The sequence below is a fragment of the Callionymus lyra genome, chromosome 12, assembly GCF_982586985.1.
Source record: "Callionymus lyra chromosome 12, fCalLyr1.hap1.1, whole genome shotgun sequence".
Lineage (NCBI taxonomy): Eukaryota > Metazoa > Chordata > Actinopteri > Syngnathiformes > Callionymidae > Callionymus > Callionymus lyra.
Genome location: NC_141829.1, coordinates 27509438 through 27524543, shown reverse-complemented (window position 1 = coordinate 27524543; position 15106 = coordinate 27509438). Strand labels below are relative to the sequence as shown.

General features: G+C 38.8%; 1 protein-coding gene across 6 annotated transcripts in view; it reads left to right on the top strand.

The window, feature by feature from the left end:
* Positions 1 to 15106, top strand: part of LOC148068839 (partitioning defective 3 homolog B-like) — a 130257-nt gene that overhangs the window by 77290 nt on the left and 37861 nt on the right. For 5 of the 6 annotated variants that reach the window (XM_087804725.1, XM_087804727.1, XM_087804724.1 and 2 more), the window contains exons 20-22: positions 5557 to 5785; positions 9358 to 9468; positions 9789 to 10133. In XM_087804725.1, coding sequence (XP_087660851.1) covers positions 5557 to 5785; positions 9358 to 9468; positions 9789 to 10133 — 685 coding nt within the window. Of the gene's footprint in view, positions 1 to 5556; positions 5786 to 9357; positions 9469 to 9788; positions 10134 to 15106 lie in introns of those variants that run through there. The other variant, XM_087804729.1, reaches the window with a different exon arrangement.

The window sequence follows — 15106 nt, the reverse complement described above, 5'->3', positions numbered from 1 at the left end:
TATAAACCCATTTCAAACATGACTTAAAACTTCGATTATCACTCATTTACAGTCTTAGTCATGACTTAAACACTATACACACATAGTGGATGTGTAGCAAGAATGTGACTGACAACATTACAAAGTAAGTGAAGTCGAAAGTGCAGCTAGCATTAGCGTTTGCTAACTTGCCTTGCCCGCGTTCTTTTGAGGTTTTGGACCGTTTTCGGATTAATTCTTCAGACGCCAATGACTTTTATTTAAGGCAAATTCTAGCAACAGAGAGAAGAATCGACCCCAGCATCAGCTGTTTGGTGATGTTTTGTAGTCGCTTCCGGGGTCCGTCCTAGTTGTAGTCCCATTGATTTAGTTTTGTTCAGCAATTCTGTGGTTTTTTCCGTGTTTTATTTATTTTGTGAATTTGTAATTTATCTTCATTAATTGTGTGTTTAGTACCATGAATTTTTTTTAACTTGTTTCAGCGATTGTGTGTTTTGTTTTGTTTATTTTTATTATTTCATTGATTATTTTTTTTTGTTCTGTAAATATGTTACATGTTATATACACTCACCGGCCACTTTATTAGGTACACCTGCTTGTTACGACATCAGCTAATCACATGGCAGCAACTCAACGCATTTAGGCATGTAGTCATGGTCAAGACGATCTGCTGCAGTTCAAAGCGAGCATCAGAATGGGGAATAAAGATGATTTAAGTGACTTTGAAGGTAGCATGGTTGTTGGTGCCAGACGGGCTGGTCTATTTCAGAGACTGCTGATCTACTGGGATTTTCACGCACAAGCATCTTTAAGGTTTACAGAAAATGGTCCGAAAAAGGGAAAATATCCAGTGAGTGGCAGTTATGTGGGCGAAAATGCCTTGTTCCAATGGCCAGACTGGTTCGAGCTGATAGAAAGGCAACAGTTACTCAAATAAACACTCACTACATCTAGGGTGTGCAGAAGTGCATCTCTGAAAGCACAACACGTCAAACCTTTAGGCAGATGGGCTACAGCAGCAGAAGACCACGCCATGGGCCACTCCTGTCAGCTAAGAACAGGAAACTGAAGCTACAATTCTTTACTTTAAAATTCTGGTTCTTACTTTCAGAGCTATTCATGGTCAGGCTCCTCCTTACATCACTGATCTGATCCAGCCTTACACCCCGGCTTGGGCTCTGAGGTCTGTGGATCAGAATCTACTGATGGTTCCACGCACACGGTTCAGGACCAGAGGAGAGAAATCCTTCCAGGCTGTTGCTCCTAAGATTTGGAACGATCTTCCTCTCTCTTTGCGCTTGATGGAGTCTACTGACTCCTTTAAGAAACATCTTAAGACGTTTCTATTTGTTCAGGCTTTTCCTTGATTTTCTGGAACTCCTGTCGTCTTATCAGTTTTAGCTTGCCCTTTAAAGTATATACTTTATTGAATATTGTTTTGATTGTTTAAGCGCTTTGTGACCCTGGTCTGGAAAAGCCCTATACAAATAAAAATATCTTACTTACTTACTTACAATTCGCACAGGCTCACCAAAATTGGACAATAGAAAATTGGAAAAATGTTGCCTGGTCTGATGAGTCTCGATTTCTGCTTCGACATTCGGGTGGTTGGATCAGAATTTGGCGTCAACACCATGAAAGCATGGATCCATCCTGCCTTGTATCAAGGATTCAGGCTGGTGATAGTGGTGTAATGGTGTGGGGGATATTTTCTTGGCACTCTTTGGGCCCCTTTGTACCAATTGAGCATTGTTGCAACACCATAGCCAAGAGTATTGTTGCTGACCATGTCCATCCCTCTATGAAAGTGGTTCTTAACCTGGGTTCGATCGAGCCCTAGGGGTTCGGTGAGTCGGTCTCAGGGGTTCGGCAGAGCCTCCGCTCTGCTTGGCCAATCAGTGCTGAGTGGAATTTAGTGCGACTGTCCTGGTAGTACGTCGTGTTATTCCTTTGTTAATATTTTAATCCGCACTAACTATGTTGGGCAAAAGAAGAAAGTGGTCGGACAAATATGTACAACATGGATTCACATGTATCACGGAACGTGATGGTAGTGAGCGTCCTATCTGCATGAATTTCAAAGCCAAGTTGAGCAACTCTAGTCTCGCACCGGCAAAACTAAAGGAACACTTCTTGAAGCTGCATGGAGACAGGGAATACAAGAAATAATATTTTATTTTTCATTAAAGAGGGGTTCGGTGAATGCGCATTTGAAACTGGTGGGGTTCGGTACCTCCAACAAGGTTAAGAACCACTGTTCTATGACCAAATTGTACTCATCTTCTGATGGCTACTTCCAGCAGGATAACGTGCCGTGTCATAAAGCTGGAATTATCTCGGACTGGTTTCTTCAACATGACAATGAGTTCACTGTACTAAACAGAGATGTTAATATAGCTGTTCATCTAAAGTAACTCTGTTAGTCGTCTATAAGATTTTTGGAGTTTTTTGTTTCATTAAAATTTATGATTTTGTAAAATGAATGGTTGATATACAAAACACTGTGAGTTCATAAAGTATTTATTTGTTTTAAAAAAAAGTGTAGTCATTAACATACATGCTCTATATATGAGACTAGTCCCTTGTGTTGACTGCAATCTTTAGTTTCCACCGGCAAGGCTGAATATTTCTATGTCCTTTTGTCTAACTCATTGGAAGATGAACATAAAATGTGACACATCGAGATGAGGAGAGTGCAGAGGGAGCTAAAAAAAAAAGGGGATTAGGAGAGTTAAAGACTGCTACAAAAGGAAGCTGGTGGAGCGGCTGAAGGGGAGCAATGCCAGGGAGGTCTGAAGAAGCCTGAAAACCATCTCTGGCCACTCCAAGGACTGTGGGAGGGGCCCTGAATCAGGTGACCTGGTCTGGTTGAATGAGTTGAACAGGTTTTATGGTGACACGTCTCCCTCCTCCTCCTCCTCCTCCTCCTCCTCTTCCAACCATGTCCTGGTCTGTCCCACCACACTATCCACCTATGTCTCCAACATCTATACCACCCTCAGTCCAAGTCTCCCCCCTCCTCCGCTGCACCCATCAGGAGTCAAACTTTTGGCCCCTCCCCAGCCTCATCGTAACAGCAGACCAGGAGAGGAGGGAACTAAGGAAGACCAAGACGAGGAAGGCTACTGGCCTTGACGGCATCAACTCCATACTCACCCATCTATGTCACCTCGTGAACAACACAATGGACCATCTGCAGTTCGCGTACCAGTGTGGCATTGATGTGGATGATGCCGTCATCTACCTGCTGCAAAGGTCTCTCACACACTTGGAGTGTACTGGGAGCACTGTTAGAGTCATGTTCTTCGATTTCTACAGTGCGTTCAACACAATTCAGCCAGCGCAGCTTAGGGGGCAGCTGGAAGGTGCGGGAGTCTGTAACCTAGCTACATGGTCCATCGATTACCTCACCAACAGACCGCAGTGTGTGAGGCTTCGCGACTGTGTGTCTGCTGAGATGGTCTGTTGTATGGGGGCTCCGCAGGGTACAGTGCTCGCTCCCTTCCTCTTCACCCTGTACACCTCTGACTTCTGCCACAACACCTGCCACCTCCAAAAGGTCTCCGATCTGGCCTGGAATACAGGGAGGTCATTGCCAACTTCATCGCCTGGTGTGAGCTGAACCATCTGCGTATAAATTCCAGCAAGTCGAAGGAGGTGGTGATCGACTTCAGCATGAAGGCTTCCACAACAGCACCATTGAACATCCAGGGGTTGGACATTGTGAAGGTGGAGCAGTGCAAATACCTGGATGTTCACATCAACAATAAACTGGAATGGTCTCACTGATGCCCTGTACAAGGGGGGCCAAGGTCGTCTCCATTTGCTGAGGAGACTGAGGTCCTTTGGCGTGTGCAGGGAACTACTGAAGACCTTCTATGACTATGTGGTGGAATCTGCTATCTTTTATGGGGTGGTCTGCTAGGGCTGTGGAAGCTCTTAACTAACTGGTCAGAAAAGCTGGCTCAGTCCTGGACTGTTCTCTGGACTCCATTGAGGTTGTGGGTGAGAAAAAGATGTTATCCAAACTAACATATATCATGGACCATACTTTTCACCTTCTTCACGTTACTGTGGGAACCTTAAGCAGCTCCTTTAGCCATAGACCGCTGCACCCAAGGTGCAAAAAAGAAGAAAGGTGCAAGTTCGATAACCTGTTTTAACTGCTGTGCTTTACTTCCTCATCTTTCAGTGCAAGTTATCCCGGGCAATAATCCATTTCTGTGCAATAATCAGTAGCATAAGGAACTTTTGTTAATGTAATCTTCTCATCATTTTATCTATTGTATTGTCGGTACTCTACACATCAAAATTCACAGTGTTCATTGATGTAAATAGTAGATTGTATTTTATTTTTGTTCTTTTTTCCTGTTTGTTTCTTTAAGTGTTCTGTTTCTATCCTTGTTAAATGTTTTCTACTGCACAAGTGAATTTCCCCGCTGTGGGATCAATAAAGTTTAATCTAATCTAATGTAATCTAATCAAAATAGTTATAAGTATTATATCATATATTTCTTGGCCTTTGTTTAGAGTTAGGGCCATTAGTTTTGTTGTGCAGAAGTCAGTTTAAGACACAGCCAACAGCCTTAATAAACTGTTAAAATTTAAATTATGAAAAGAAATGAGTGACCATCATAAAGAAATGAACTACAGCCAGTCCGGGAAATTGCAAAAACTTTGAATGAGCTTGTTTGGTGTGTCCAAACTTTTGGCCTTTACTCTGTATATATTTCGTTATGTTGTTCTCTGCTTATCCGGGTTTGGGTCGCGGGGGCAGTCCCTTCAGCAGGGAGGCCCATACTTTCCTAGCCCCAGCTACATCATCCAGCTGCTCCTGTGTGTGTAGAGTGTTAATTTTTTTTTTAAATATGTGTACTGTGTGTCTTAATGTAATGTGTATTTTTTTTTTTCACATATGTTTATTGAGACATATTCAAAATTGTATACATTTTCACACATGTAATATACTTTTTTGTTTTTTTAACAGACAAGGGAAATTCAGAAAAAACAGATTTTCGTTTCTTTTCCCCCCAATCAGAAAATAAAATAGAAATAGAAATAAAAATAAAAATAAAATAAAGTAAAGTAAAAAAATAAACAACACACAGATAACAAACCAAAGGTAGTTTTTTTCTTTTGAAATGCAGTGTATACATCAAAAAAGGTTTGAGCATTTGAATTCAATATGAATTTAATATGAATACCCGTGTGCTCCCCTCTCTCCCCACCGCCCCCTCACAGTACCGATGGAATGACACATAAAAATATGTTGAATTTTTTTTTGCGAACTGCTGTGACTACTCAAATATCCTCAATACTGGACAATACATTTAAATACAAATGACAATGAATTTATTGCCATCGTCGTAAAGGCAACACAGGAAGTTGAATTAATCAACCAATCTATCAAAAATCATGACCGTCATTAATCGATCACATATTTGACACTTCTACTCTAAATAAGATACAATGGCCATGATTGTGTTTATTAGACAAGCCAATGATCCTGTTATGTTCCTGATTTGTTGTATCACAGCAGTGACAGCAAAACCTTAATTTCCATTATTTTTCTTCCAGATCAAGACTCGGAGCACAGCTCAGGCCGGGACACTCCTGCCAGCAGCTCATCCTGCCAATGTCCCGGAGAACAGAAGGAAGAGAAAAGCAAAAATGACATTAAGAAGAAAGCCAAAACGAAGAAAAAGGAGAAAAACAAGGTAAAGGCAAAACAGAAGGAGCAGAAGAAGGAAGATGACTTGGAAGACCGTGAAAAGAAGAGCAAGAAAAATGGCTTTGGCCTGTTAAGGTGAGTTTGTGTCAATAATCTGGACGGATTATGTGCGATTTTATTTCAAAAGTGCTCTTCACTACTTGGCGATATGAGCTGCATTGAATATGATAGAAAATGTACAGTTTAGTTTTCTATTGAGTACTGATGGTAAGACATTACTGTATAATTAGTCAATGTTCAGTTAGTTAAACAAGTTACCAAGTTATTTAACTGATTGTTACAATACACTTTACCCCCAGGTGTGTTCTTTTTTTCTTATATAAAATGGTGACAATGCAAATTTTATTGGACAATTTAACTTGTCATTGACAGGCGAATGGTGCTGTAATGCATCCTTAGTTATGTTTTGTTCTTGCCACCATGACTAAGGGAGATGTCTTTTTTGTCCCCACATTTTGCTGTTCAAATTAATTGTTTTGAGTCTGTATATTGTATGTATGTGTGTATATTGGTGTCTAGTTTTGTCATTCCTGACCACTCTTTACTACTCTGATATGAATATTTCCTATCAAGGGTGATGTGCATGTGTCGTTGTTGACCTATGCTGAATGAACGGTAATATAAAGTGTATATATTTAGTATGTAGAATATCACTGAAGGTGGGAAATGCACTTCCCGCCACCAGGCATTTGCGTCGCTGTCCTGGGCTGAATTATTTTGTCATTGTGCATACCCCAGCTCTCATGACATTTCTGGTTGTGAGTAAATCAGAAGCTCCTATTGATTTTATTGAACAGACAAAAGCAACACAAAACGGATTGCTTGCATCCAAATATGAACGTTAATATTTCAGTTCAGGATCAGGAGCCAAATGTTCCCTGCCAAACTGCAGAATAAACACTATATCATTGTGCAATCTTTCCAGATGGGAGTAAACCTTTGTCTAAAACTCCCACATTACAAGAATATATATTGATATTATTTTCGAGGACCATGAGTCCCACGACAATTAATGTCTGAAATATTAGATCTCTTAACAGAAAGATAAAGCTAACAACCCCGAACATCCCCCTACTTGAACAAAAAAGGGGGGAAAGGATAAAACGCATAATCACAGATCTAAAGGGTCCTTGGAACCCACCATGGCCCTGATGAACAAATCCGACAGGCTCTCAAAGAGAATAAAGCACAAGTGACACACACATGCCTACCCCCCTCTCATCTTTCACTTAAATTTAAATGAACCAAAAAAAAAATTTAGTCACCCAATTTTGAACTGTAGAAAGGACCAAAACATTATTTGAGGAACATTATAATACTATTGATAACAACATATTTGTCTTTATGAGCAAATACCTTTGATTAAGTCAGTACAATATAATAATAACAACAAAAAATAAAAATCAACCATCAGTCAAACCAGAAAATGTATGTTTTAAAGCAAACAAATAAAATTAAATGTCAAAGTGCATTGGAAGTGTCTCTAGAAATTGGAAAGTGCATAAAAATGTTGTTGAAAGTTCAGTTTAGTCTGTCATGGCCCAAGCTGCTTTCATGTGTTGTTCAACATACTGTATATGTTAGCATCCTGTGGCAAGTTGAGCATTTTCATGCCACCTCCAAAGGTAAATTTGAGACGAGCAGTAAACAGAAATCTTGTAGCTTCTGTCTTGCGACAAATTTGTCTATAAGCAGTCAGGTCCTGAAAGGGGCTGATCCTATTTCCCTCACACTGTAGTGGACCCTTGATTTGCACAGCCTGGATAATCATATACTTCACAGGGTTGTGGTGTATTTTGGCGATCATCACACTGGTTTTCCTCTTCTGTTTAGCAAGTATTGCACACGTTTTGCTTCTCTGCGACTCTTCTGCCATGTTCTTCTCGCGCCCCTTCAAGGCCAACAATAAGGGATGTTTTCACAGCTATCCCCGTTTTCACACCTTTAAGCAAATATTCCAGACTATCAAATCTTGCATTCATAGAATGTTCCATAATAGCATTCAGAATGAGGGAGGAGGTTCTTGCAGCATCAGTCTTATCAGGTGTTTCTTCGTGGCTTGGTAAGCTAGGTAAGGGAACCCTTTTTTTCTGTGAAAGTGGACACTATTTACTGCCAGAGCAAAGTTCTAAATCGCTTTTCTGAACCTTCTTTTTGCTTTATGTCATATTTCTAGCTCTTGTCAACTATTTTTATTGTGCAGGTGGGAATCTGTATCAGAATCAAAGTTGACCTAAATAGTTTTAAGAACTAAGGGTGGATTAGCAATAGACAACACAACCAACTCCATACCTTCCACATGCCACGCCCCCGCGTTGCTATTCCCTTGCTTGTAGTTTGTTAAGCTTGAGACTATTTTGGCTCAATGTAAATAGAATGAATGTGTCAGAGTAGTTCTGGTCTGATAAAATGTTTGATTCATTGATATCTGAAATGTAGAGTTTCCTTTGTGTTCATGTAAGGACAGATGTAATCAGGTCAATCACAATATGCTCACGTAAACGCACCCATTGTGTTTCGCGCTGAAGAGCACATGATAAACAAAAAATTCGAATTTTGGTCATGTACGTTACAAAAACTAAACATGTCAACAACGGCTGCCTTTAGCATTGGGACCTTGGGACATTGTTAGCCCAGTTGTGTTGCTATTTGCTGTGTTGTGTCATCCAGTTGTTGAAGAGTGAGAGGTTAACTTCAAAATAATAACAAATAGCTTCCCTTCATCAGCCAATGTCTGTAAATATTTTATTATTAGAGAGCATGGAAGTGAAGGCTAACCAACGAGCTGCCAATCTAACATCATGACACGAAGGCATGAGGGTGTAACTGACTGATGATGTGGATGCTGATGAACGCTAAGTGTGTTTCTCTTTTGTGTGAGTCTGTGCATGTGGCAGTGCATATATATGTTTTGGTGTGTTTACATATTTAGTGTCAATCACCAAGTCCCACAGGAGTAGACTCAACAACCATAGCAGAAAGGGGTGTGTTTAAGCAGTGGCATGGGATGCAGCTTCAATTGAGTGAATATGTGACGTGAGAATCACAGATGTTAGCACCTTTTAATACTCATGGGATGGTTGAGACATAATATGTGTACTAGCTTAGTTAACATACGACTTATTATTCCAAAATTCTTTTTTTTGACGGGACGTGAACTAGAACTCTGCTTGACATCAAAAAGTAAAAATGTAAAATGTGGTTTTCCAGCCACAGTTTTTCCTATCAGTGTATGTGTGAATGACTGTATGTGTGTGAATAACAGATATGAATCACACAATATAAAAAATATTAAATTATTAGGGACAGTTTTCAGATGAGAGACTTTTTGAAAAATTAGTTGAAACAACAAGGACCTTAATCGTCATCATTTTTGTCACGTTGTTTCAACACTAACCAGAAACAATATTTTCAATCTTACATAATTCTGCTACAAAAATCATAGAATATTAAATTTACTGAATACTCATTTTGTTATGTCATAATTAAATGTGTGAATGAATGATTGATTATCGACATTATCAACAGCTGATGACCATTTCTCATAACAAAAAAGTAGAGATTTTCTTTTGTCAGGTTTTCAACCCTATTGTATTTCCGTCATTGTATCTAACACTATTCTTTTTTCTTTTGGTTTTTCTTTGCAGATTTAGAAAAAGAAAAGAGGAAAAGAAGGAGGCTAAAGCAGCTTTGCAGAGACAAAAGTCAGACATTCTCAGCGATATGGATCTGGAGAAGATGAAAGAGGAGAGAAAGAGGTGGCCAAGTCTTGCCTGAAGAATAATGAGATTTTTGTTTTAGTGTAGCTTCTGCTTTTATTTCAGAACAATGGTTTGATTACCTGCTTGTAGAGTACGGATGAGTACAATAAAGGGCCAAGATCAATTTAAGAGGCACTCAGATAAACAGTTAGTTTAGTTGCCCCTTAATAATGCCATTGATAATCAAATGGGAACCATTGGAGTACTTTAGGGTAACTGCCCTCTTAAATTATTTAATGATCAGCTTTCATTCACACTTCATTTTAAAAAATGTGTAAAACATTTTTATTTTGTTAACATGCATATCATTCTGGCAGGATTGAGCTGGCACATCCTGAGCTGCATGATCATCATCAGAGTGGAGGTACCACTACACTTCCATTTCCAGATGTGGAAGATGATGAATCAGATCCAAACTATGCCCGGATACAGCCCTTCAAGGACTGCAGCATCGCTCTGCCTGAGCCACCGTCGTCTCAGGCACCCCACTTCAGCACAACCCTGCATCCTCAGCACCCCTCCCCCCAGGGTCCTCCACATTTTTATCCACTTCATGCTAATAATGCCACTACAGAGCAAGACCACTTGGATCGGCTTTATGCCAAAGTCAACAAACCCAGAGCAGCTGGGACTATATCTCCTCCGGTGGCTTCTAATGAGAGGTGAGGCTACTCAATCAGTAGATAACACTGTTCAGATTTATAGAACGTACGTATGTCCTTAAAGCATAAACACAAATGATGCTTTAAAGGAACACATCTGCTGGTGTGTTATTTTATTTCTTTAATTTATTTTCTGATTTGATTGCAAGTTTTTCTTGCTATCTATAACATGTGCTCCATAACATGTGTTTTTTATAGAACATAATAACGCTCCTGTGCGATTAACTCTTGTCTACTAGGTCTGAGAAGCGTCCTCCTACTTCTCTCCGTCTCTTTCTCAACATCCATTTCTTCACTTTCATTGAAGTCGTGTTTTATCCTTCAAGAAGATGAGTCATGGTGTAGTGGAGCATTATAACTAAATAACTAAGGTGATTTTCTATCAATGATACTTGATGTTTCTACCAATTTCAGACTCAATTTCTACCAAATTGTTTGTGTTTTAGATGCTTTTCCAGATGTAAACACCCTGGTAAAAGTGGTGTATGTGCAACTTTCAGAAACGGATTACTTAAGCGTTCGACTATTCCAGAAGTTATACTAGCTAAAATGCAACTATACACCGAATGAGAAACTTTTATTGCCACAAGATAGGAATTTTTATGAGGCTTCAGTACAAAATAAATTAATATAATAAGAAAACAGGCAAAATAGGCAACAGAAAAACAGAAGCAAGCACCAAGTAAGCTATTCTTTGTTAATTCAATGTTCTTTTAGTGATTCTTTTGGAGCTTGTGGTTTGTATTTGATTTTAATTTGTAATCATACACAATACACATATTTCTATACATAAGTCGTTTTAAAACATGAGTTCTATCCGGGTTATTTCAATGTGTGCTTTGGATGCTGACATTGCATACAGTGTTTCTGTTGTTACAAACATTGTGAGTCAGTTGGAATCTAAAATAAATAAAGAAACTGAAACTCTGAAGCAGTCACAGCTTAACATGAAGTCACGTGAGGGGTGGTGGATGTTGAACTGTATTTAGTAATAATGTAACATGATAACATCAATGCCTCTGTAACATAAATCAGTTAACGTTCTCTGCTTGGCCAGTTTTATTCTCAGTGCTCCTTTAATATTTCTAATGCTATGTAGTGCAGAATACACATTCATTTCTTTTGTTTTTTTACAAAAATAAAATAGAATACGTACAGTGGGTACGGAAAGTAATCAGACCCCTTTCACTCTTTCTTTCATTGCAGCCATTCACTAAAATAATTTAAGTTCATTTGTTTTCCTCATTAATGTACACTCAGCACCTCATCTTGACAAAAAAACAGAACTTTTGAAATGTTAGCAAATTTATTAAAAAAGGAAAATTGAAATATCACATGGTCATAATTCAGACCCCTTGCTCAGTATTGAGTAGAAGCAACTTATTGAGCTAGTATAGCCTCGATTTGTCTTGGGAATGATGCAACAAGTTTTTCACACCTGTATTTGGGGATCCTCTGCCATTCTTCCTTGCAGAACCTCTCCAGTTCTGTTAGGTTGGATGATGAACGTTGATGAACAGCCATTTTCAGGTCTATCCAGAGATGCTCGATTGGGTTTAGGTCAGGGCTCTGGCTGGGCCATTCAAGAATGGTCACAGAGTTGTTCCGAAGCCACTCCTTTGTTATTTTAGCTTTGCTCAGGGTCATTGTCTTGTTGGAAGGTGAACCTTCAGCCCAGTCTGGCCCTGAGCACTTTAATAAAGGTTTTCTTACAGTATATCTCTATACTTGGCCGCATTCATCTTTCCTTTAATGGCGTCCTGTCCCTGCAGCTGAAAAACATCCCAATACCATGATGCTACCACCACAATGCTGATTACTTACCGTACCCACTGTATATATATATATATATATATCTTCATCAGCACAGTGAGATTAGAGCATGGTCAATTATCTGCAAAATGCTAAAAGAAAATCCTATCCACCAAAGGGAGCAAACTAGGAACCAGGACAAGGAATGAACTAAACAATGTAGTGTATTGTGTTTTTTGTACCAGTTACAGCTGAACAGTTTTGAATTATTGTGAGTACACTGACCTTTTGATTTAGTGGTATCAGAAAAGTTTACGTGTTACAACTAAACAAGGTTGAAAGTATTTTTATGTGTTTAAGAAGGTTTGACTGATTGACTGTTTTGTTTTCCCAAACAATTTCCCGAAGGAGACCTCCTGAGTGATCAATAAAGTTTTTTTTTACCTTTTGCTTAATGAGCTTTAGGATTAGGTGCACTTTGTATATGAAAAAAGTTTGAATATAGACTTTTCATTGACAGTACACCTTATAATCCATTGTGCCTTATAATGATGAAAATACCGTATATAATATTTTCTGGACAGACCACCTTTTCATAGGAATAGGATAAATAATATGAGATACATCTTAATCAGCACTCACATTTTATTTAAACATATTACTGCAGTCCTCCAGTTGTGGTCCAAGCACAGTAGGCTCCTGAGTTTGGGTAGATTTTTTTCTCAGTACAGATATAAGTAAATGTAAAAAATAGGGCTGGCTGCACGTTTCCTTATTAGTAGTGGCATCCATTCCAACCACTGCCCTCTACCCTAATAATATATATTTTAACAATGGGTTGTTTAGAGACGTTTTTTTCATTTGACTGTGGATCCTGCAGTTTAATGAAAAACATTTTTTTCTCTCTTGCTAGAATAACATTTGGATATTTATAGATTAATGTTAGCTTTATGTTACATATGCGTCATGCCTGCATCCTCTGCGCTTTTGTCATATGTATATAACGATGTGGACAAAATGTCAAATTAATATAGAGATTGAACAACAAACTTTTCCCTCTAAGACTGCAGCTACAGATGTTACTGCTGATGCAAGGTGTTTTCTTTTTCTTCTTCATGCCAGAAAATTGTTCTGTGTCACAATCGTCAAAATTCATGCAGATTTTATCTGATTTTTCAGCAAAAGATTATAGACAGTTCCAGGTCCCACAGAAATGTTTTCTGTCCGTTTCGGGTTTGCTGTTTCTTACATGTAAAATTTGTCCATTACAATTATAATAATTATAATAATATTATATATAATATTTGTCAAAAACTAGTCAAGAGATTAAAGAATGAAGTGTAGAGATGTATTGATCATAATTGGTTACCATTCCATTTTCTATCTCTCCTAAAAAATGCTAAGAAAAGCCCCTATCTTTTTCTAATTAAATCAATGATTTTGCCAGATATTATGATTGAAATATAATTTTTAAAAGTGTCATAAGTATATAAAGCCATTTATGTTTTGAAAAGACATGGTTAACATTCTGTTGTGATTGTAGGTGTAGGTGAATGTGAGTAAAAATGCATACCTATTGTGAAATGTGTTCCCTACTTTTAGGTTATATTTTATACTTGAAGAAGTGGCTTACATTGGGAAAACATACCAAAGGCAGGAAAGGCTTGACTAAAAGACAACACATACGTGCTAATCATACAAGAACGGGCCTTCATTACAAGATCAATCAACTCACTTATTTCCCACTCACCCTCATGTTGACCAAGGATTGGGATTATTTTCAAAGTAATCTGTTACTTTTTAATATTATAGACAAAAATGGTGCAGATCACAACACTATGATTAGGACACACTCATGAAATATCATTAGGATCATTACACAATACAGGTGTTTTAGTTAGTGTCAGTTTTACAAGTATATAAACCCAAAAGGGTAACTTATTCAATTGGCTACTGGTTATTTCATATCTCATCGGCATTCTAAACACACACACACACACACACGCACACACGCATGGTCTTGGGTGAAATTTTTAAAAGACAATTTCTATGATTCATGTCACCTTTGACAGTATCATATGAAAAATATGATTTAATTAATAGTTTCTCCAAAAGTCTTTATTGAGTTGTTGTGATATTTTGTGGGATATTAGTCTACGTCCTCCAGATCTTAGTATTCGATTGTCCATAAATATTGATTTATAGCATTATGAAATATTATTTTTTAATTGTCAATTTATTAAAAATTCTATAAAAATTTAAATTATTGATGAATGAATGAACTGATAAATAGTTAACAAAAATAAAGTGTATAACCGTGATAATAAAGGATTACAAGGAAGATTTAAATTTGGCTCTAGAGTGAAGAATCCCAAGCGATAGTTAGCTTGACAGCATTATGATGTCAGCGCTGTATTTCTGTAACAATATTAAGTTATAATGACTGGATCACACGTTGTTAGACACAGTGCTTTCAGGAAAACACGCAGGAGTTTGCTAGGCTCAGGATAGCCCTAGAGAACATTCTTCCCCAAGACAACACTGACCGTTTCAAGTATCAGATCTTGATCGATCACTTGAAGCATCAGTAAGCCCCACTCATCGCAGACTCCTACTGCAACTCGCAGCAGCCCTACAACGGACACCATGGACAGCCCAACCAATGGGCCCTCCAACCAATTGCTGAGCTGATAGATTGCCCCAACATAATAAGTGGTGACAGCAAGGCGTTCAGGGTATTTGCATTTGACGGTCTGGTCATGAGTGAGCATGTTGGTACAGCTCGGGAACAATGGCCGCGTGGAGCTTGACTGTGGCTCACATGTAGCTTGTCTGTTGGCAAAGCTGCCACATGAGCTAAGATCCAGTTTTAGAAGGTTCATGCACCCAATGTGAATACAAATCCCAACTCTGCTTGACTTCGCGGACTGGCTGGAGTAAGAGGTTCAGGTCCAGGCAGACCTGCCCGAATATGGCCGCGACAACAGAAGGGAACGTTATTCCAGAGGCAAAGATACTAAGCGGGACGTTAGACCCTCCAGGGAAATCTCTGTGCTGATGGTTGAGATTGAGAGTGCAGAGGTAACTCCCAGAGCTGAACCTACCAGGAGCCAGTCCTCAAAGATGTTCTGCCCATCCTGCAAGAATGACAAGCACTCCCTTAATAATTGTACAAACTGGAAGTTCCTTAGTGTTTCACAGAAACGTACCTGGAAACAGGA